Here is a 20628-nt window from a genome sequence, read left to right on the forward strand (position 1 = left end):
ATCTATTAACCTTGAGCATGGCAGCCTTCCAGCAGCCCGTGTGGCCCCATCCCTTGTCAGCACGCCCTCCTCTCGTTGGTCTGCCCTTGACAGCACCAGCCTCGTGGAAACGACACATCAGAAGGGATGAGTGTCAAGTCACTGAGCCAGCACCCCAGGCTACACGGTCTCTCACACTTTTGCCAACATCCCTATGCCCTGTGGTCTGGTATCCGACCGAGCTGGACCGCGACCCAGGACCGCCTCCTCCATCCAAACTTCCCGCCCAGCATACCTCAGGCCAGGAGAGCTAGCTGGCCTCCGGGAAGCATTCTGCCCTTGTGAGTTCACAGAATCAGGGAATTACCCCCCGGAAGGGTCCTAGAAGCCCTCTAAACCAATCCCTTTATTTTAGAGGGAGGGAAATGGAGAAGTACCCAAAGCTGAGAGAGAGAGTGGGAAGAACTAGAACACAGGCCCAGCTCTCCTGACCCCACAAGTAGGCTCTTTTCATCCACAGCCACCTGTAGCTAATGCTTGCACATCTGGGGGTGGCAGGAGAGGAAAGGAGCCCCCTGTGATCCGATCATGCACAGGCTTCATTAGTTGAGACGTGCAAAGTAAGGCTTTAGTGTCCTTTCCTGACCGGTCCCTACTCCTGTGCTGTCCTAGGACTGGGTTGAAAGCGCCATTAGCTGTGAAAGACCTGAGAAGCTCCCTGGGCCACATACAGTGGGAAGGATCCTGGATATCTCGTCACCGCCCACCCTTCAGGGCAGGCACCTCTTCTAGGGCATCTCTGATCCAGACTCAGAGGAGCTGCTCAGAAGAGGGGACAGTGTTGGAAGTGGGGAGATAAGGCAGCTCCATCAACCTGAGGACCACGATGGGAGGCTGGGGTAAGACCCCAGGGGCCTTGGAAGCTGTGGGAAAGAGTCTGACTTTAACCTAAAAGCAACGGGAGGGAACCGGAGCATCTTATGAGGGGAGGTGACACTGTGATGGTTACCACGGGATGAAGGCTGGATTGGAAGGGCAACCAGAGGAGGTCATGGCAGGAGCCATGGAGGTGGAGGCAGGGTGGAGGAAGCCAAGCTCAAGAGAGAAGTCCTCATACATTCTTCCTGAAGAATCTCGTGATGCTGTAGCATTTGCCTTGGTACGGATCATGAAGGATGTTCTTTCCATCTGCCTCTTTTAAGTCCTATTGAGCGCGCACACACGCTTGTGTGTGTGTGTTTCTGTGTCTGTGTCTGTGTGTGTGTGGCAACACTGACATGTGGGTAAATGTGCTAAGCTTCAACCATGCGGCTGGTAGACCAGATGTCCTTCAATGCCGACATGCTCAAGAATGAGGTCCAAAGGCTATGACCCAAGTGACACGCCAGAAGACAATGTTAACAGAAAGATAAGCTGCCTGACTCTGGTTTGTTCTACCCCCAGCAGAGAATAAGGCCCAGCTGCAACACCCCTGTGGCTCCCAAGACACTGACCAACACCTATTAGATGTTGCATCGTGTGTACCACCTAACTGGGGCTCAGCATGGCAGCCTTCTTGTGTCCTGGGGGGGCAGAGACCAAAGCAGCTCTCTCTTACAATGAATTTGCCAAATCTCCATGCCAGAGGAGGATGTCACGTCTCCATAGGTTCAATAACTGACGTTTCAGACTTTGAAATTTTTCTGACTTGGGCTGTTTCCGATTCTCCCCTTTCACTGGCCTTTTAGATCAGGCTCACATTCCTCCACAGCCTTCCTAATTCCTTTAAGAAACTGGCAGCGAAGTTCCTGTCGTGGCTGAGGGGTTAACGAATCCCACTAGCATCCATGAGGATGCAGGTTCGATCCCCAGCCTTGCTCAGTGGGTGAAGGATCCAGCATTGCTGTGAGCTGTGGTGTAGGTTGCAGACTTGGCTCAGATCTGGCTTTGCTGTGGCTGTGCTGTAGGCCAGCGGCTATAGCTTCAATTCGACCCCTAGCCTGGAAACTTTCATATGCCTCAGGTATGGCCCTAAAAAGGCAAAGAAAAAAAAAAGAAAGAAAAGAAACTGCCAGTGATGCTAGATGATTACTAACTGTGAGATGAACCCTTAATGGCTGTCTCCGGAAAGGACCACACAGCCTGTTCACAGTCAGAACTTGGGCTTCAGGCTCTCAGGTGGAAGACAGATGTGAGGGCAAACAGAGGCATTAGACGCAGCATGTACTGAGTGCATACTGTATACCCGGTGCTTTACATATATTAACTCATTCACTTCTTCCAACAACCCTGCATAGTGGTCTGATAGATATTACTCCGCCCCCCCCTACAACTGGCAAAACTGAGATGCAGAAGGGAAACCCGAGCAACTGGCCCAGAGTTTCCCTGTTAGAAAACACCCAGGACGCCAGCCCTGGACCATCGGACTCCATCCAGATCCACAGCCCTCATCTCTCCTCCGCTGCTCCAGCATCACAAAGATGCCCTCCCGGCACACAGGAAAGTGCCTGCAATTCCAAGAACAGTCTGGGCAGCGTAGCCTAACCTCATCGAGCGCCCCGGAGGCCATGGTTAAACTGAATTCTGACAGAGGAACTGGCGGTAGTGTTTGAGGCCGACGATTCAGCCGACGGAAGTTCCAAAGGCAGGGAACACACACATACTCTGAGTCCTAGAAGGGAGTTTGGAGGACCGTGGAGGGCAGCCTGCAGGAGGGAAAGGTGAGAAGGGAAAGGCAGCCATAGGCTAGACTGGGGGACTCGGGAGCTGGAGTAACCCTCCAGGATTTTATTCTAAGGACGATTAGGAAGCCACTGAAGGATTTCAAGGCAGGAGTATTGGGATCTGATTTGCATTTTTGGAAGAGCGCTCTGGCTGCTGAGTGGCGCCTTCGACCCAACACACACACATTTTCAAGCTGGTTTACAAGGACGGCTTCCCATGCCAAGACCCAGCTGCCCAGCCTCTTGGGACCACACTCCAGCTTTACTTGGAGCCAGAACATTCTGTTACCTACTGGGCTCTAGTCCATGTCACCTGGGAATTCCTTACTGGGGTGTGAGGTCACCCATCCAGTCCAGCTTCCACCTCCAGAAGACACAGGAGGTCACAGAGAAGGCCTGGCTACCCTCTGCGACAATCAGGGCATCGTCTGCCTTTTCTTTTAATTACATTACTTTTTTTTTTCTTTTTTTGGCCACTCCGTGGCATGCGGAGTTCCCAGGCCAGGGATCAGATCCGAGACGCAGTTGCCACCACACCAGATCCTTTAATCCATGGTGTCAGCCAGGGTTCAAACCTGCGTCCCAGTGCTCCAGAGACACTGCCGATTCCGTTGTGCCACAGTGGGAACTCCCACATTACATTTATTTAATGACATTACATCTAAAGCATATTCTTACTTTTTTATTAGAAGCATATTCTTAAAAATATATTCTATTTTTTTCTTTTTAAAGCCACATCTATGGCATATGGAAGTTCCCGGGTCAGAGGTCAACCTGGAGCTACAGTTGCCAGGCTACACCACTGCCAGAGCAATGCGGGATCCAAGCCACATCTGTAACCTACTCCACAGCCTGTGGCAATACCAGATCCTTAACCCAGCTAGCAAGGCCAGGGATAGCCTGCATTCTCATGGATACTAATGTCAGTTCTTAACCGCTGAGCCAACATGGGAACTCCTTAAAAATATATTCTTTGAAGCATCATTTTGAATGCAAGCATAGCATGTCACCATTTGGGTGATGACACCACAAAGTCACATTTTTTTAGAAACTGAAATATAGTTAATTTCCAATATCGTGTTAGTTCCAGATGTACAGCACAGTGAGTCAGTTATACATACATATTTCTTTTTCTTTTTCAGATTCTTTTCCCTTATAGGTTATTACAAAATACTGAGTACAGTTCTTTGGACCAAAGTCACGTCTTTAAGGTAGCGCGTCCTGCTTCCGCTACAGCCCTCCCCTGGCTGCGGGGCCTTGCTTTCCCTGCAGGCGTGAGCGTCCACCAGTCAGATCCCTTCGTTCCTGCAGGCCTTGTCAGCTTTGTCACATGCATGTGCCCTATTTAAGGCGACTGCTCCAAAGCACTGCACACCCGGGCTTTGCTGGCGAGCTCGGCCTTGAGCGGCCGGCCTCGCCTATCCAGGGAGCCTGACAGCTTCCCTGACTTTTAAGAACAGACTTCTCATCAAACGGGATTCCCAGGATGCTGCCTCCCAGTACAGTCCATTAAAAGCACTCGTCGTTTTCTTCCTAACCTGTTCCCGGCTCAATGAAAGGCTCACGAGCCCCACCCCAAGTCAGATCTGAGGCCCTGCGACATTTAATATCACAGACACACGCGCAAATATGTTGGCATATGTCAGACAGAAACCCACGGCAGCAACCCGGATTACTTATTCACACCCACTTTATTACTCACAAAGACCAACTTTCTCTACCACCCGAATGTCTCCAGTCTGTCACATGCTCCATCCCCACAAGCCACCCCATCCCTCCCTCTGCTGGATCATCGCTCAATTTCCGGATGCTCTGCTTACCTCGAAGCCGCCCATCCCACCAGGCACAGCAGCCTCTCAGACTTCTGGCTGGAGTGTCTGGGGTCTCCTCTGTGCTTTGGACTTGGCCTGGCCTGGGCTCAGCTTCCTCTCCAAAGCCCCTCTCCCCTCCCCACCAGACCTTTTTTTTTTTTTTTTTTGTCTTTTTGCCATTTCTTGGGCCCCTCCCGCGGCATATGGAGGTTCCCAGGCTAGGGGTCTAATCGGAGCTGTAGCTGCCAGCCTAAGCCAGAGCCACAGCAATGCGGGGTCCGAGCCGCGTCTGCGACCTACACCACAGCTCATGGCAACGCCAGATCCTTAACCCACTGAGCAAGGCCAGGGACCGAATCCACATCTTCATGGATACTAGTCGGATTCTTTAACCACTGCGCCACGACGGGAACTCCCCCACCCGGCTATTTTGACTCCTGCTACTGGACCCGAGTTCCTGGACCACCTCCTCCTCCAGACCCTACTCCCTCCACCTCCACGCGGACCATTGCCCAGCTGAACGTCCTGCCTCCTGTTCACAAAGCGAGCCCCTAACAGTTCACGAAGACTGAGCATCTCCCCCAGGGAGCCTCCCCAGGGCCCGGTCCAGGGCGCTGGCCAGGTTTACTTGTCCCATAGGACTGGCTGCAGTGCTCAAGTCAACCCTCCTTGCCCACTTCCCTTTTTCTTTTTTGTTTTTTGGTTTTTTTCGCCTTGCCCCATGGCATGTGCAGGTTCCTAGGCCAGGGATCAAACCCGAACCATAACAGCAACAAAGCCACAGCAGTGATAACGCCAGATCCCTAACCTACTGAGCTGCCAGGGAACTCCTGCCCACTTCCTTTGGGAAAGTGGATACAGAATAAATAAGAAGTAAAGACAAATCCCCTCCCCCATCTTTCCTTCATCTCCCAGTTTGCTTCTCCCTTGGTTTTGCCACTGTCCATCAACCTGTTCCCGTCCATCTGCTATAACAGACGCTCCCCGCTTTGCTCTGTGCAAGCTTCACCTACGGGGACCTTGCTGGATGAGCAGGTGCCTGGCCCTGCCTCGCCCAGCGTCTGATTCTGCAGGTGGGAGGTGGGGCAGATCTGCCTGTAACAAGCCCTCTCCCCAAGGTGGTTCAGATATTAGCAAAGTGGAAAGGCCACCGGGACTGTGTCTCCCCTCCCTCCTTCCCTGTGGGTCTTTCCATAAGAGTCTGGGGCTGTCCCTTCAAGCTGGGAATCTGGCCGGTCCATGACAAAGTACCTCCTTGCATTTTCCTAAACACTTCCTCTCCCTCCATCCTGACCTCTCTCAACTCTACTTTTTTTTGTTTGTTTGTTTGTTTTGGCTTTTTAGGGCTGCACACGTGGCATATGGAAGCTCCCAGGCTAGGGGTGGAATCAGAGCTATAGCTGCCGGCCTACAGCACAGCTCAGGGCAACACCAGATCCTTAACCCACTGAGAGAGGGCAGGGATAGAACCTGCATCCTCTGGATACTAGTTGGATCCTTAACCCACTGAGCCGCAACGGAAACTCTCCAATTCTTCTTTAATGTTATTCAGTGCCTTCTAATCTCCCTAGCCTGTTTTCTTCCTGAGAACTCTCCTCTTGGTGGGCATTACTTAGCCCACCTGACTTCTTAGGGCAGGAAATGAAACCACAGAAATTCAAGAGAGAGAAGTGAGAGCTCCAGGCAAGAGCCGAGCAGGGCTCATTTCTGTTCCCACCTGTCCAGGTCCAGCTCCTGGCAATTGTTTCCTGTCCAAGCCTGGGACCAGTGAGGTCCCCGACCATCCACACCAAAAGCAAAAGTCCCAGAGAGTTGAAAGAAAGATGATAACGGCAGATGCCGTCACTTGGGAACTCCGTCTATAAGCACATTACTAAATGACTATATGGAGAAGATACCAGCGCTGTGGTGGGAAGAGAAATCTCCAGAACAGAAAGCCAAGGGGGGACATAACCATTTTCTGAAGCAGACGAGACAGAAACAGAGCAGAGAACCCTCGTTTTCATCTGGCCTTTCATCTGGCCTCTTGTCTGAACCCAGGGCCTGAAGAGGGTCCTCCAGAGATGCTCAGAGGCGCCTTCGGACATCACCTGCCACCTGGAATCCGGACGCCAGCCCTTCTGTCCTGAGCCCAGATCACCTGCCTCCACTGTCTGCCTGCTCTGGCAGCTTTCCCATTCATTTGCAAGACCTTCACGTGAAGGCAGGACAAAGACGGTCAGTTCCCAGTGCCCGGCGTAGCCTTGAACATCGAGAGGATGTAGCAAACGCGGAGGAAGGCGGCCCAGTACAGAGGCCTGTGGACAAGCTTTGGCCAGGCCCTGGCTCCAGGGATCACCTCCTGCTGGAGGATCCAGTGAGACAATGTCCGTAGGACATCCAGCCCCTCAGTAAAAACAGGCCCTCCTTTGAGAAGCCGAGGTGGTTGTTTGTAGCCATCACTGGTCAATGATTCTCTGAAATGGTCAGAACTGAGAAAGCATTAACACCTTAGCCAATACCCCGAAAGATTTCCTCCAGGGAAACCATCCAGTCACAATGGAAGCAAAGGAGAAAAGAAAGGCTGGAGGTTTTTTCCTTCCCAAATTGGCTGGCTATTCAATCTTCTCGGCTTTAGCTTTGAGGGTCCCTAATGCAAGTTCTCCTTTCTTGGGTGCGTTGGGAGGGCTTGGGAGCGGGGTGTGTGTGTGTGTGTGTGTGTTGTGTTTGCTCTCCTAGGATGCACAGAGTTTCCCCAGAGGAGTCTGGTCTGTGCACAACACCGAATGTTCCAGTATCTGGGCTATGCCACACCCCAGACTGAGCAGCCAGGGCCTGGGCAGGGATAGTGTGCTCAGGAAGTTCAGGAACCACTTGTACATCCCCCTTGGAATACACAGCTATGATTGCCATGCTCTGGGATGCCACGTGACAACCCAAAGGGACCCATGTTGAGACCTAACTCTGCAATAATCAATCTTGTCAAAATGGGAAATTCATCTCTTTCCTGAAATGAAATGAAGAAGATGATTTCAAAGATCCTTTTCTCATTTACCAGCACGGAAATAACCATGGGCTGGTCTTCCCAGGCAACGTCAGGATTTCATGCTGCCCCCCGCCCCGGAGGCTAAGTGGAAACTCTGGCACTGGATTTATCGGAAAGATTTATCAGAGAGATTTCTAATACATCAATCAGAAATAATTTCATTAACAATCATTATTATGCTATGAACTATAACCTCTGAGATAGATGGGCGTTTTAAATTTTACAAAGCACCCTCACTTTTGACCCGCACCCCAACTTTACAGATGAGCAAACTGAGATTCAGAGAAATTGAGTGGCTTGTTCTGCTACTAAGTACAAGAGCAGAAACTGGAATCCAGGTGTCTGATTCCCGGCCCGGTGCTCAGTACGAGGTAGAGGTCTAAGCGCCTTTTCAAGAACCAGGGACAGAGAGACGGAGCCAAGCAATGCTTATCTGCCTTTTCCAAAAACCAAACACTGATGACAGCAGACTTTGCATTGGCCGGAATAATTCAGGGGAAAAAAAAACAACACAGATTTCCTGGGTTCCCCTTCTATAAGGCCAACTCTTTCAACATCCTATAGAAAGACCAAGAAAAAAAAAATCGGAACCAGTTAAATGAAGTCTCTGAATCCTTTGAAGCCATAAATATGTATGGAGTGATTATATGTAAAGACAACGGCTTTGGCTTCAAGAAGCTTACAGTTTAATAAAAGGGATAAAACAAGAACACATCTCTCTCTCTCTCTCTCACACACACACACACACACAGACACAAAGGCACACACCAGAACAAAAGCTGGAACAACCCAGAGTGCAGAGAAAGAGTGATGAGGACATTCAGGAACGTTTTCTTGAAGAAGAGAGTGATGGGCTTTAACAATGACAGAGGAAGAAATGGCCGATGGATCCACTTATAGATGCAAAGCCTGGGAATGAGCCTACATACGTGAAAAGTGCCTGGCGCATGTACCCACTCGCTCCAGCTTGCTTGTTCTTATCAGAAGAAGGGAGAAGGGGTCTTAGACTGAGGCTGAAAGAAAAGCTCTGCCATGTTGAGAAGAGCTGAGCAGGACAGGTGAGCAAGAGAAGGGTCCCTGGGCTGGCCCGTGGTCCCCTTCACAGGATGGGCATTCAGAACTCAGGTTCTGAAGTTCAGCTGCCACCCCACCTACTTTGAGGAGCAAGTGATATGCCTACCACACGGGGCTGGACACAACTGAGGGCGTGACAGCTTCTCTGCCCCTCCTGCTCTCCTGGTCTAGGGATGGCTAGCGGCAATGGGAGCTCCCAGCAGATCATCCCCCCCCACCACGGCCTCTGCAGCAGGGAGGGAGGTGCTGGGTTGGAAGATGGACAGATGGGTGGGGCTGGGATGGTTCCCACATTTTCAGCCATTGCCTGCGCCTCTCAGCAGCTCCAGAGAAGAGCAGCAGCACTTCCATTACGGAAGCTCCCCAGATACTAAAGTAAGAAAAGATGCCAAAGGGAGTTGTGGTCCATTTCAAAGGCTAAAGAAATTAACACGTGTAATCATTAACAGGCTGGGCAGCATCATCATGCTCTTCAAAAGCCAAATGGGGACTTCAAAGACAAATGTCAATTCCTACTGCAACATACACTAGTGATGTGGCTTTTGGGGCAGGACCCGGGTTTAGAGATGTGTGTAATGTGATTCTTTTTAATCCTGTAAGTTCTCTCGCGGATCAAACACATAGATTCATTTGGGGAAAAAAAAACAGCAGATGTTCACATGTGAGACCCTTTACAAAGGGGAGACATGGGCCCATGTGACCCTCCTGCCTAACTTCCTGCCTTCCTCCCACTCTCCTCACTGCCTCCCCTCCCATCCCAACCCCTCCTGGGGAGAAGCACCGGCCACAGCCACGGCTCCTACAATCTCAGGCTGGTCCCTCTGAATATCCCCTGTGATTCCAGGCACCTGATCAGCCAAAGCCACCCCGCAGTCCAGGAGCAGGGCCGAGTCCAGCTGTGTGAGGAAGGCTGGGGGCCCCTGGGGATGCTGCAGAGATTGGAAGGGCTGACGCCGCTGCCGACACAGCTTGGTGGTGACTTTCCGCTCCCAGGTTTGCTTTTTGTCTTCCTGCACCCTCCTCTGCTTGGCTCCTCGGGGGCCCTGTGCAACCACTGCTGCTTCAAATGGCTAAAAACCACTTGACATTGAGTGCAGCAGGGACCCTGCAGAAACGAACTATATGCTCGGTGGGAGCGTTCACTGCACCAAAAAAAATTAGATGGTTCCACTGCCTGCTTCAAATCTCTGTTGGTTTGCAAATGATTAGAAAAGAAAGAAATGTCGGGTTCTCTTCAGATGCCCCCAAAAGACAGTCTGTCAAAGAGTGCAGTGGTCACCTGAATACAAGCCTGTGACCAAGAAACATCTAGGCCAGCAGAAACAGACACAGGAGCCCACTCATTCAATCCCTCACCGCCCCACCCCCACATTCATTGCATACCTGCTATGTGTCAGATGCTGAGCTAGGTTTGGGGCAGACAGCTATGACCAGGTCCTGGTCCCCTTCTTCACCAGCATCAGAGAGTGAAGTGGGTGGACAGGACGAGGGACAAAGAGGGGGCTTGGTCAACGCTACCCCAGGGCGTGTGTATGGGGTTGCAGGTAGCAGGCTGGGTGTAACCGCTTAAAGTTGGGCTAAGATGCCAGCCCCTTCTCTCCCCACTGACCTCCTTCACCCCTCCCCCCTCCTCCTTTCTTTAGTCCCCCCGCCCCCAGCCTCACTTTCTCTCCAATCTCCCCGTCCTGCTCTCCCAACCTCAAGCTCTGGATAAACAGGAAAAGCACACACGTCCTCACGCCCAGGGCTTCCTCAGCCCTAGAAAGCCATGGTCCTTAATGCAAATGCCTGCTTGACACATGCTGTGCTGTTTATTTATTTCCATCCCAGTCTTCAGAAGCAGGGACTTATCAGTAAACGTCAGAAATCCTGGATCTTTTTTTTTTTTTTTTTTTCCCAAAAAAACCTGCAGCTCCCGCAGCGAGCATCTGATGAGAGCGTGAGCCACACACACAGAAACTGAATGAAGCCCCAGCAGAATGCAGGCCTTTTTAGATCTCCAGAGTGTTCGCTCCCTGGGTCGAGGTGGTTTCTATCTGTGTCAGTGCGTCACAACATCAGCCTCCAGCCCCGCCGCACGGCACCCCTCCGCCAGCGCCTTCCCACACAATACCATCAACTGTAAAACTGCAGCCACCGTGGAAGTTACAACCGTGATTTCTACAAACGGGGAGGGATGCGGTTCGGCTCAGATAGTCCCCGTTAAGTAGGTTACCCATGGGACCAACACCTTTCCTGTTAGTAAATTCAGAATGCCCTTGTTCCGCTACACATCTCCCCCCACGCCCCGAATTACCGCTTCACTGGCATAAAATGGTTATTTGCATGTGTGAAGTTCTTTCTTCTTCTCGCTGAAGTGACTGATGGTGGTTCCACAGTAACCCCAAGCCTGTGGTGACCAGAGGGGGAGTCCTCAGCTGCCTGATCTTAATATACTCGGCCTGCAAAAAATGACTTCATTTGTGGAAAAAAAAAAAATGGGTTTTTGTGAGACCTCACCTTATATGAACCTTCAGTTTGCCCCACCCCCACCTCGGCCATCTGCTCAACCAGCTCCTACACGAGCCCCTGCTGCCCTCTCTAAAGATGCTTTCTGCATCACTCTGCCTCCTGTCCCTGTCCCTCAAGGGCCTGCCACCTTCTTGGGAGTCTGTATTTTGCTCTAAATGTTAACTCTCCTCTCTGAGCTGGCTCTCAAGACCCCCGCCAGTGGCAAAAAGAACTCACCATCCTTCAAAAACACAAGCGAAACACCCCCCCACTTCACCCCCACCATACCGCCCCTCACCCAAAGAACCCAGGTGAGAGTGTACGAATTCGCCATCGCTTTGGATTAAGACCTCCTCATTACTCTTGTATCCATCCTAGCACCCAGGATACTGCATACAATAATGACAATCTGTACGGAAGATTTTCAGATGCTTACTGACGCAGTATGCGGTGACCAGCTAGTAAAAGAAAATTACACAACTCGGGGGATGGGAGGAGAATGCGTTCTCCCCTGGCACACTCCACATGGAGATAAAGTTTACCGAGAATGCAGAGACTAAGACCAAGAAACAAAAACAATATTGAACTTGCCCCTTTTCTGTGTGTGTATTATGTACGATCAGGATTGGGAGTTCTACTGAAGAGAATGGAAAGAATTCACAGAAGAAAGGGTGAGTTTGGTTTTTGCTGTGGCTCAAAAAAAAAAAAATCATTGACAGTCTCGGGAGCCTCAAGGAAGAAGCTGGGGAGCAAGAAGTAGGATAAAAACATTGAGTGAGCAGTTCGGGAGAGGATGGGCTTGGCTCCTAAAGCACTAGGCGGGGATGGAAATAGAGAACACGCCTTCCTAAGAAAGAAGTTTACATTCATGCCAAGAAAGTGGGTGAGCGCCGTCAGATAGAACCAAATGTGTTCACCTCCCCCTCCCCCGACTCACAGGATGGGCTCTGGTGTTTCAGACCCAGCAGAAGGACCTGATGGGGAACTCTCTCTCCAAGTGGCACCAGCCCAAACTCTCGATTCCCCATCAGTCTGGAGGAAGGTTTCTTTTTAGGTCCTGCTAAAGGGGTGGTTCCTTTGTGAAACTACTATTTACACTGGAGCCGGCAATCCCTGGAGGAAGGAGGGCTGCCTTTGGAAGGGGTACAGGAAAGCCCAGCCCATGCTGGTTACTACTGGGGACAAATCAGAGCGTCTCAGGCCCTGTGTCTCATCTCTAGGAAAGGGCTGGATCTGGGTCCTGCTGACCAGCTGGTGCCAGGAGCATGACCCGCAGGCAGCCTGGCCCCACTCTGCTCTCAACCTCAGGCTCCAGATTTCTTTCTCAGAGAGAGACGATTTCAAGAGGAAAAAAAAAAAAATTTTTTTCCTTTCTCAACCAAGGCCGGTGTCTCAGTTCTGGAGCCCCGAGGCCTTGCCCCACCGCAATGTCTTCAGGTTAAAATGGCTCTCCTGGAGCTCAAGTTCAGCCCCAGCTCCAATTCAAAGAACTGCACCCATGGACTCCGCCGCTTCCTCCATGGGGTGGGGGCTCTAAAACACCTCTGCTGGAGCCCTCTCCCCTCAACTGACCCCCTCTCTTCACAGTCCCAAGTGCTTCTCACCAAAGGTGCTTTGAGTCGGGAGTGGAGTAAGGCCCCAGGCTCAGAAGGGAGGGGGCTAAACCCAACATCAGTGGCCCTGAGGAGTCTGGGTCTTTGAGGGGGTGTCTTGTCCCCCCTGCTCCTCCGCAAAGGGACCTGTTCTCTGATCAGGCCCTGGGCCAGGCTGGACAGCACCGCGTCTGGCTTCCCAAGGAACTTCCCCTTCTGGCCCTGGGCGGTTCATCTTGAGTGACCTGAGCGGAAGACGCTGCCAAATGCCCCGGGGGCAAGCCGTTCTGCCGCCGGGCCCACAGGGTTAGGAAAGGCGCTTTCCTGGGCATCCTGGGAGGGTCGGGGAAGGGCAGGAACCCCGCTCGTTCAGAGATCTGGGAAGGAGGCTCTGTGCGCCCCTGAGAGTGGGTCACCAGGGAGGCGCCGGGAAGAGCTGCCTCCGGAGCTCAGAGCCGCGTTTACCCACCCCGGCTTCCTTGGAAAGCCCAAGAGGCGGCGAGCCGGAGCGGAGCAGCCCACCGCCCCGCCGGTCGCCGGGGAGGCCGGAAAAGTTCCTCCCCGCGCGGCCCCGGCCCGCCGGTGCCTGTCCAAGGTGCTGAAAGGTCTCCGCGGGCCACCGGCGGGCTTCTGCGCGCCCTCAGCCTCCTGGCCGCCAGGTCTGCCCTTCCAGCCTTTTGCTCTGTCCTCCTCTGGCTGCACTGAAGCCTCTTCCCTCCTCCCCTCCCGCTCCGCGCCCTTCGCTCGGCGGCATCAACTCGGCCGACCCCCGGGGCCCCGCTCCCCCTCCTCGTTTCCGGGTCTGCGGAGCCCCTTCCCCCAGCGGCCACCTCCAGGCGCCTCTGCCGCTGGGCTGTCGCCGCCGCCCCCCTTACCTTCTTCTTTCGGTCACGGGAGCGGTTCCTCCGCTTCCTGTTGGATTCCTCCTTCTCCTTCTGCTCCTGGAGGGCCTGCGCCTCGATGTCTTTGATTTTCTTTAGCTGTTTGGCCGCTTGAGCCATGGTCGGTCACGGTGCTCCGGTCCCCGCCTCCCGGACCCTTCACACTTGGCGATCCAGGTGGCGACACCCTCCCGAGGAGGAAAATAGGAGTCTGCGCTCCGCGGAGGGGGGAGCTGCTCTCCCTGCCGCGGGAAGGCTGCGGCCGGGTCGGCGGGGGACGCAGCCGCGAGACGCGCGGAGGGCGAGGCGCGCGGCGGCTGCCCAGCGGCCCCCGGATGGCGCCTCCCGCCGCGGCCGGAGCTCCTCGCCGGCGCCCGGGACGGGCTCTGGGCTCGGCCCCGCCGCCTCCCTCCCTCGGTCCCCCTCCCTCTCCTGCAGCGGCGGCGGCGGCGGCGGCGGCGGCGGCGGCGGCGCGGGGGGCGGGGGCGGGGAGGCGGCTCGTACTGCGGCGAGCGGCGGGGAGGAGGCGGACTCCAGCAGTTAACGCAGGAGGGCGCGGGGGCAGCTGGCGACCAGGGGGCCCGGCCGGCCCGACGAGGCTCGGTGCGCTCGGCGCCCGCGCTGGCGCATTGCGAGCGCCCGGCTGCAGGCGCGCGGGCCGGCCGGGCTCCGCCACTGCAGTGCCGCCGCCGCCGCCAGACGCACGGGCCCCCGCGCCGTCGGGTCGCGGGAACAAAGCCGCCGCTCTACCCGAAGCTGCCGGGGCGCCGAGGAGAGCCCGGCTGCGGCCGACAGCGCCGCACCGGGGGCCGGGGCGGGGGTGCTGCGGCGGGCGACGGGCCCCGCGCCGAAGCCACCCCGCGGACCAGCGCGCCTGGAGGCGGCGGCGGAAGCGAGACCGCATCGCGGGGAGCAGAGGCCGGGCCAGCCCAGCCGGGGCGGGGGCGGGGCGGGCGGGGGCCGGGCCTGGGGCGCTGCAGGGCGGTGGCCTCTGGGGCCCGGACGCAGACCCCAGCCCGCCCCGCAGTCTGCCGGCCGAGGGGCGCGGTGCCCAAGCTCCCCGGGAAGCGCCTGTTCCCCTAGTCGTTTGCCTAGTGTTTGATTTGCCCGGTCAGACCATGTGGGCCTTTCATTTGCATATTTACCAATTACAGATAGAAAACGTGTCCAACATGAGTTTTGTTTCAGTTGTCTTTTGACAGAAGCGGAACTAGGTCTCTGCACCGGGGACCGCCCCCCCCCCCCCGCACCTTCCCCGCGCTCCCACCTCGTGCTCCACAACGCCGCCTGCGCCCCAGTGCCGCTGTAAAGAGCCACACATCTGGCTCTTTGGGTCACTGACCACACATCCAGGGGGAAGGGTGCTATATGCTCATCTACGCCCCGACTCGCGTGACCCAGGCCCCTGGCTTGGGAACCACTGTCCCAAAGTCTGGTGCCATTCACAACCCACTCTCGGCCCTTCCCGTGGGACAGAACTCTTCGTCCACGGAGGTCTAAAGAGGGATCTGTGGCAGACAATATTTAGGAATCGGTGAAAAGTTCTTATGAAATCGTCTGCTTCTTTTGGCCCTCCTAAGCTGAGGACGTGATGAAGACCAAGCAGCCACGCGAGGGCCTGGGAAGAGGAGTCATGGTGGCGACGCTCAAAGGGTTCCAAGCTGGGCACCTCCCTCCCAGCAGCACAACTTGGGCAGTGGCTGAATGGCCACCTCCCCTCCAGCCCTCAGGCTTTCCCTTACTGTAACCTTCCCACCCCACTCCCCTCTCTTCTCCCTGTCCCACACAACCCTCTCCACCTAGATGCTTGCCAGTGATTAAGGTACTGGCTGAAATCTTGCACTGAACATGGTTCTTTCCCAAGCCTGGGTCCTGGACCCTCTGCTCTTCTCCCTCTGGGTCAGCTTTATCCAACTGGAAGGTAATCCCAATCTCACATATAATTTAAATGTTCAAGTATCCACATTTTTAAAGAAACTGGTAAAATTAATTTTTTTTTCCTTTTACAGCCACACCTGCAGCCTATGGAAGTTCCCAGGACCAGGGGTGGACTCAGAGCTGCAGCTGAGGCATATGCCACAGCCACAGCAACTCAGGATCCGAGCCACGTCCTTGACCTGCACCACAGCTCATGGCAATGCTGGTTCCTTAACCCACTGAGTGAGGCCAGAGATCCAACAGGCCTTCTCACAGAGACAAGGTCAGGTCCTGAAGTCACTGAGCCACAGCAGGAACTCTGGTAAAATTAATTTTAATAATATATTTTATTCAATGCAGCGTATCTAAAATACTGTCATTTCAACATGCAACCAATATAAAAATATCAGTGAGATATTTCACATTCTTTTATTTCATTTTATTTTTGGCCATGACTGTGACATGCAGAAGTCCCTCCAGGGCCAGGGAGCAAATCCATGCCAAAGCAGTAACCAGAATCACAGCAATGACAAGGCCATATCCTTAACCCACTGAGCCACCAGGGAACTCCAGTTTCACATTCTTTTATACTAAGACTTCAGTATTCAGTGTGTATTTTACTCTTAGAGCACATCAAAATTCAGAGGAGGCACATATTAGTCGCTGAAGAACTGCAGGTGGCACATCTATTGTATTGGACAGCATGGCTCTGGTCCCTCCATGGCAGCCATCCTGTGCCCCTGGCTGTAATCGGCCTGCTAACAAGGCACAGACCTCTCCTCTGAGTGCCAGGCCCATGCGCCTGTGCCCCCAACCTCCTACCTGTCCCTGCATCCCCTCTGGTCACCCACCATCCATCCCCCAGCCCCCACCGCAGTCACAAGAATCTTTTCGAAACACAGATCAGATGTTGTCATGTCTTAGATCACCATCCTTCTTTTGCTCCTAGGCTGAAGATGCAAATCTTGTGTATGGCCCCCAAGGCCCTAGCTGATCAGACTCGTCCTCCCCCGGCTGGTCTCACCCCAGGTCTGCCCTGGTGCCAGGGCTCCATCCTCAGCGGCCTTTGAGTGGCTGTCCCTCCACAGGACCTTTGTCCCTGCTGCCCTTGGCTCAGACTGCTCCGTCCAGTCTTCCCCCCGCCCCCACTCTACCCCACCATCCCCAGGCTGGCTAATTCCAGGTCCCTCATCAGACATCAAAGTGGTCTTCACTCCCTCAGAGAGCCCCTTCTGGAACCCCAGACCAACTCTACTTTCCCACTTGAACCCCACTGTGCCTCTGCCACTGCACCTGCCCTAGTACATCAGTGGGACTCTTTTTTTTTTTTTTTTTTTTCTTTTTGCCTTTTCTGGGGCAGCTCCCTCGGCATATGGAGGTTCCCAGACTAGGGGTCTAATCGGAGCTGTAGCCGCCAGCCTACGCCAGAGCACAGCAACGCAGGATCTGAGCCACTGCGTCTGCAACCTACACCACAGCTCACGGCAACGCCAGATCCTTAACCCACTGAGCGAGGCCAAGGATTGAACCCGTAACCTCATGGTTCCTACTCAGATTCGTTAACCACTGAGCCACGATGGGAACTCCTCAGTGTGACTCTTTTGATTGATGCTTAACTAGACGTTAAGCTGACAAGGGAAGGAACGGGTGTCTGGTTTTGCTCCCCCTGTGTCATCAGTACCTTGCATGGTATCTGGCACATAGTAGGGGCTCAATAAACATGTGTTGAAGAAACTAACAAGTCTCCTGTGTACTGGCTCAAGGAATACAGACTATCTCCTTTTATTGCATTTTGCTTTATTGCACTTTCCAGATACTATGTTTTGTGCACATTGAAGGGTTGTGACAACCCTGCATGGTCGGATGATGGCTAACAATAAAGTATTTTTAATTCATGGAGTTCCCGTTGTGGCTCAGTGGTTAGCGAATCTGACTAGCATCCATGACGATGCAGGTTTGATCCTTGGCCTCGCTCCGTGGGTTAAGGATCCGGCATTGCTGCAAGCTCTGGTGTAGGTTGCAGACGCGGCTCGGATCCTGAGTTGCTGAGGCTGTGGTGTAGGCCAGCAGCTATACAGCTCTGATTCCACCCCTAGCCTGGGAACCTCCATATGCCCTGGGTGCAGCCCTGAAAAGCAAAAAAAAAAAATATTTTTAATTCAGGTGTACATTTTGAAACATATGGGAAACCAAAAAATTCAGATGACTCACTTTATTGCTATATTGTTTGGACCTGAACCCACAGTATCTCTGAAGTCTGCCTGCAACTGTAAAACCAGCAGACCTTTCTTCAGCATCTCCAGGTGTTACCGTCATTTCACAGATGGGGGAACAACATCACACCAGGAGGTTAAGTAACTCGTTCAAGGTCACCTGGCAAGTCAAGGTGGAGCTAGAATTTGAACCCTAGCTGTCTGGCTTCAGAGTGCATACTGTCTACCATCACACCTCACTAAATCCTCGATTTGCTTATCTATAAACAAGGTACTGCTAATGCTTCCCTTAAAGGATGGTCAGGAGGACCAGGGGAGGGCCATTCAGTAAAACAGAAAGTGCTTAGACTGAGCTTGTTTCTTAAGGCAATGAGTCGGACACGGTGTCTAAGGCCACTTTCAGCTCCAGAACCCTGATTTCTCTTATATCTCTAAATCCTTGGAGTTCCTGTCGTGGCACATGGTTAACGAATCCGACTAGGAACCATGAGGTTGTGGGTTCGATGCCTGCCTCGCTCAGTGGGTTAAGGATCCGTTGTTGCTATGAGCTGTGGTGTAGGTCACAGATGAGGCTCGGATCCCACGTTGCTGTGGCTCTGGCGTAGGCTGGCAGCTACAGCTCTGATTAGACCCTTAGCCTGGGAACCTCCATATGCTGAAGGACCGGCCCCAGAAAAGACAAAAAGACCAAAAAAAAAAATTTCCTTATGAGAGCTTTTGAAGGGCAACAAACGAAGAATCTCTTTTGAGGGAGTTCCTGTTGTGGCTCAGCTGAAACAAACCTGACTAGCATCCATGAGGATGTGGGTTCGATCCCTGGCCTCAATCAGTGGGTTAAGGATCCTGTGTTGCCGTGAGCTGTGGGGTAGGTCGCAGATGGGCCTCAGATCCAGAGTTGCTGTGGCTGTGGCTGGCAGCCACAGCTCCAATTCAACCCCTACTCTGGGAACTTCCAGATGCGTGTGTCCCTAAGAAAAAAAAATCTCTGAGATGCAAAGGGGAAATATTTGCATCACTGACCAACAATGGGAGGTGGGTACAAAGGTCTTGCCTCGGTTCCCCAAAATCACCACGAATAATAGTCCTGGATTTTCAAAACCTAGTGGGGGCAAAATGAAAGTCTAGTCCATTTGCAGGGGTCAATTGGATCTTCTTATATATTGAGGAGATTGCAAACTGAGAAAAAGAAAATGGGATGGTGCCGTCTGAAGACATTTGCTCCAACAGGCCGATCGGGTCGAGGGCGGACGGGGTGGTGAGGGCTGCAGCACTGGCTGAGTTCCTCCAGCTGACAAAGAGACCAGAGGAAACGGTGACATTAGCCCTCCGGGCCACGGGAGGGCGTTTCCCCCTCCGGGTCAGAGAACAGACAATATGGGCCATCTATGGGGTTCCGATGATGACCCTTTTAGGAGTTCCTATTGTGGCTCCGTGGGTTAAGAACCCAACATGTTGTCCACGAGGATGGGGTTTGATCCCTGGCCTCGCTCAGCGGGTGAAGGATCCAGCGTTGCCGTGAGCTCTGGGGTAGGTCGCGGACAAGGCTCAGATCTGGCATTGCTGTGGCTCTGGCATAGGCCGGCTGCTGTAGCTCCAATTCAGCCCCTAGCCTGGGAACTTCCATAGGCTGTGGGTGCAGCCCTAGAAAGGAAAAAAAGAAGAAAAAAGATGATAACCCTTCTAGACACTCCCCACATCAACAGATGATAGTCACCATTTATTAATAGTTTGCTACACCTGAGGCCCTGATGATCACTTGTGCAACATTTATTTCTCATCACACGAGGCTTGTTCTCCCTGTTTCCCACCTGAGGAAGCGGAGGCTGTGTTTACCTAAGTTCCCCGAGGTCATGCATCTAAGAGGCAGAGTCAGAATCAGCCCCAAGTAGGACCTGAAGGAAACCAGCAGGGGGCTGGGCTGGCGGGGGATTCAGCAGGCCCTGCCGACGACAACGACGTGTGGAAGTAATAGTAATGACTCAAGTTGGGCACTCACAGTGAAATCTCCAGGCAGCCCACAAAGGGCCAAGCTATCCCTCTGAAGCTGTAGAAACAAACCCCCCCCAGATCGCACAGCCTCGCCAGGGCCCACATCCTGCATCTCCTGACCAGGTGTAGTGTCAAGCTGTGATCCCCCTCCTCTTTCTGTCTTTTCTTTCCTTTTCTTTTTTTTTTTTTTTTTTTTTTTTTTTTTTTTTGGTGGGGGCACAGCCAAGGCATGTGGAAGTTCCCAGGCTAGGGGTCGAATTGGAGCCACAGCTGCGACCTACAAGTTGCTTGTTCTGTTGCCAAAACCTGTGGCAACAGGGGATCCTTAACCCACTGGCCTGAGCGAGGCCAAGGATGGAACCCGCAACCTCATGGAGACTGGTTGGTTTCATAACCTGCTGAGCCACAGCAGAAACTCCTCTTCCTGCATTTTCTTCTTGCTCTCTGGGGTCCTGTGAGCACCCACAGTCAGCACAGGTTTGCCCAGAGGTATAGGAAAATGGCCCGTTGAAGCAGGTTGAAACCCCAGCTCAAGGTTCAGCTGCAAAAAGCTCCTTTTTTCTTCTCTCCCCAGAGACAATTATCACTCAAGTAAATCCTGTGTTTCCGTGGAGCCTTTTTATTTTGCTGTTAAGTGCAGGGAAGGGAATCCATTTTTAGCTTTTCGCTTTCTTCCCTAAGATTTCCAACCAGCTCCCCCAACCCCATTCTGTTATTATGAGTTTATGCAATTCAACCGATGTGTGTTCTTAAAAGAAACATTATTAATAATTAATGAGGCTTCCCAAGATAAAAGCTGCCTCCTGCACCAAATAATATAAATAGCTAAAATATACCGAGTGCACCAGGCGTTCTTCTGAGCGTATTTGACCCTGATAACAACTCCATGAGGTAGGTGTCATTATCACTACCACCCCTCATCTTACAAGTGAGGAAACTGAGGCACAGAGAATAA

The 20628-nt window shown here is 53.1% G+C and overlaps 1 protein-coding gene across 1 annotated transcript in view; it reads right to left on the bottom strand.

Moving 5' to 3' along the window:
* Positions 1–13818, bottom strand: part of ANK1 (ankyrin 1) — a 232872-nt gene extending 219054 nt beyond the window's left edge. The window contains 1 exon segment of the mRNA XM_021078313.1: positions 13549–13818. Within this exon segment, the coding sequence (XP_020933972.1) occupies positions 13549–13674 (126 nt within the window). The 5' untranslated portion in view covers positions 13675–13818.

This window comes from Sus scrofa, chromosome 17 (genome assembly GCF_000003025.6).
Source record: "Sus scrofa isolate TJ Tabasco breed Duroc chromosome 17, Sscrofa11.1, whole genome shotgun sequence".
NCBI classification, from domain to species: domain Eukaryota; kingdom Metazoa; phylum Chordata; class Mammalia; order Artiodactyla; family Suidae; genus Sus; species Sus scrofa.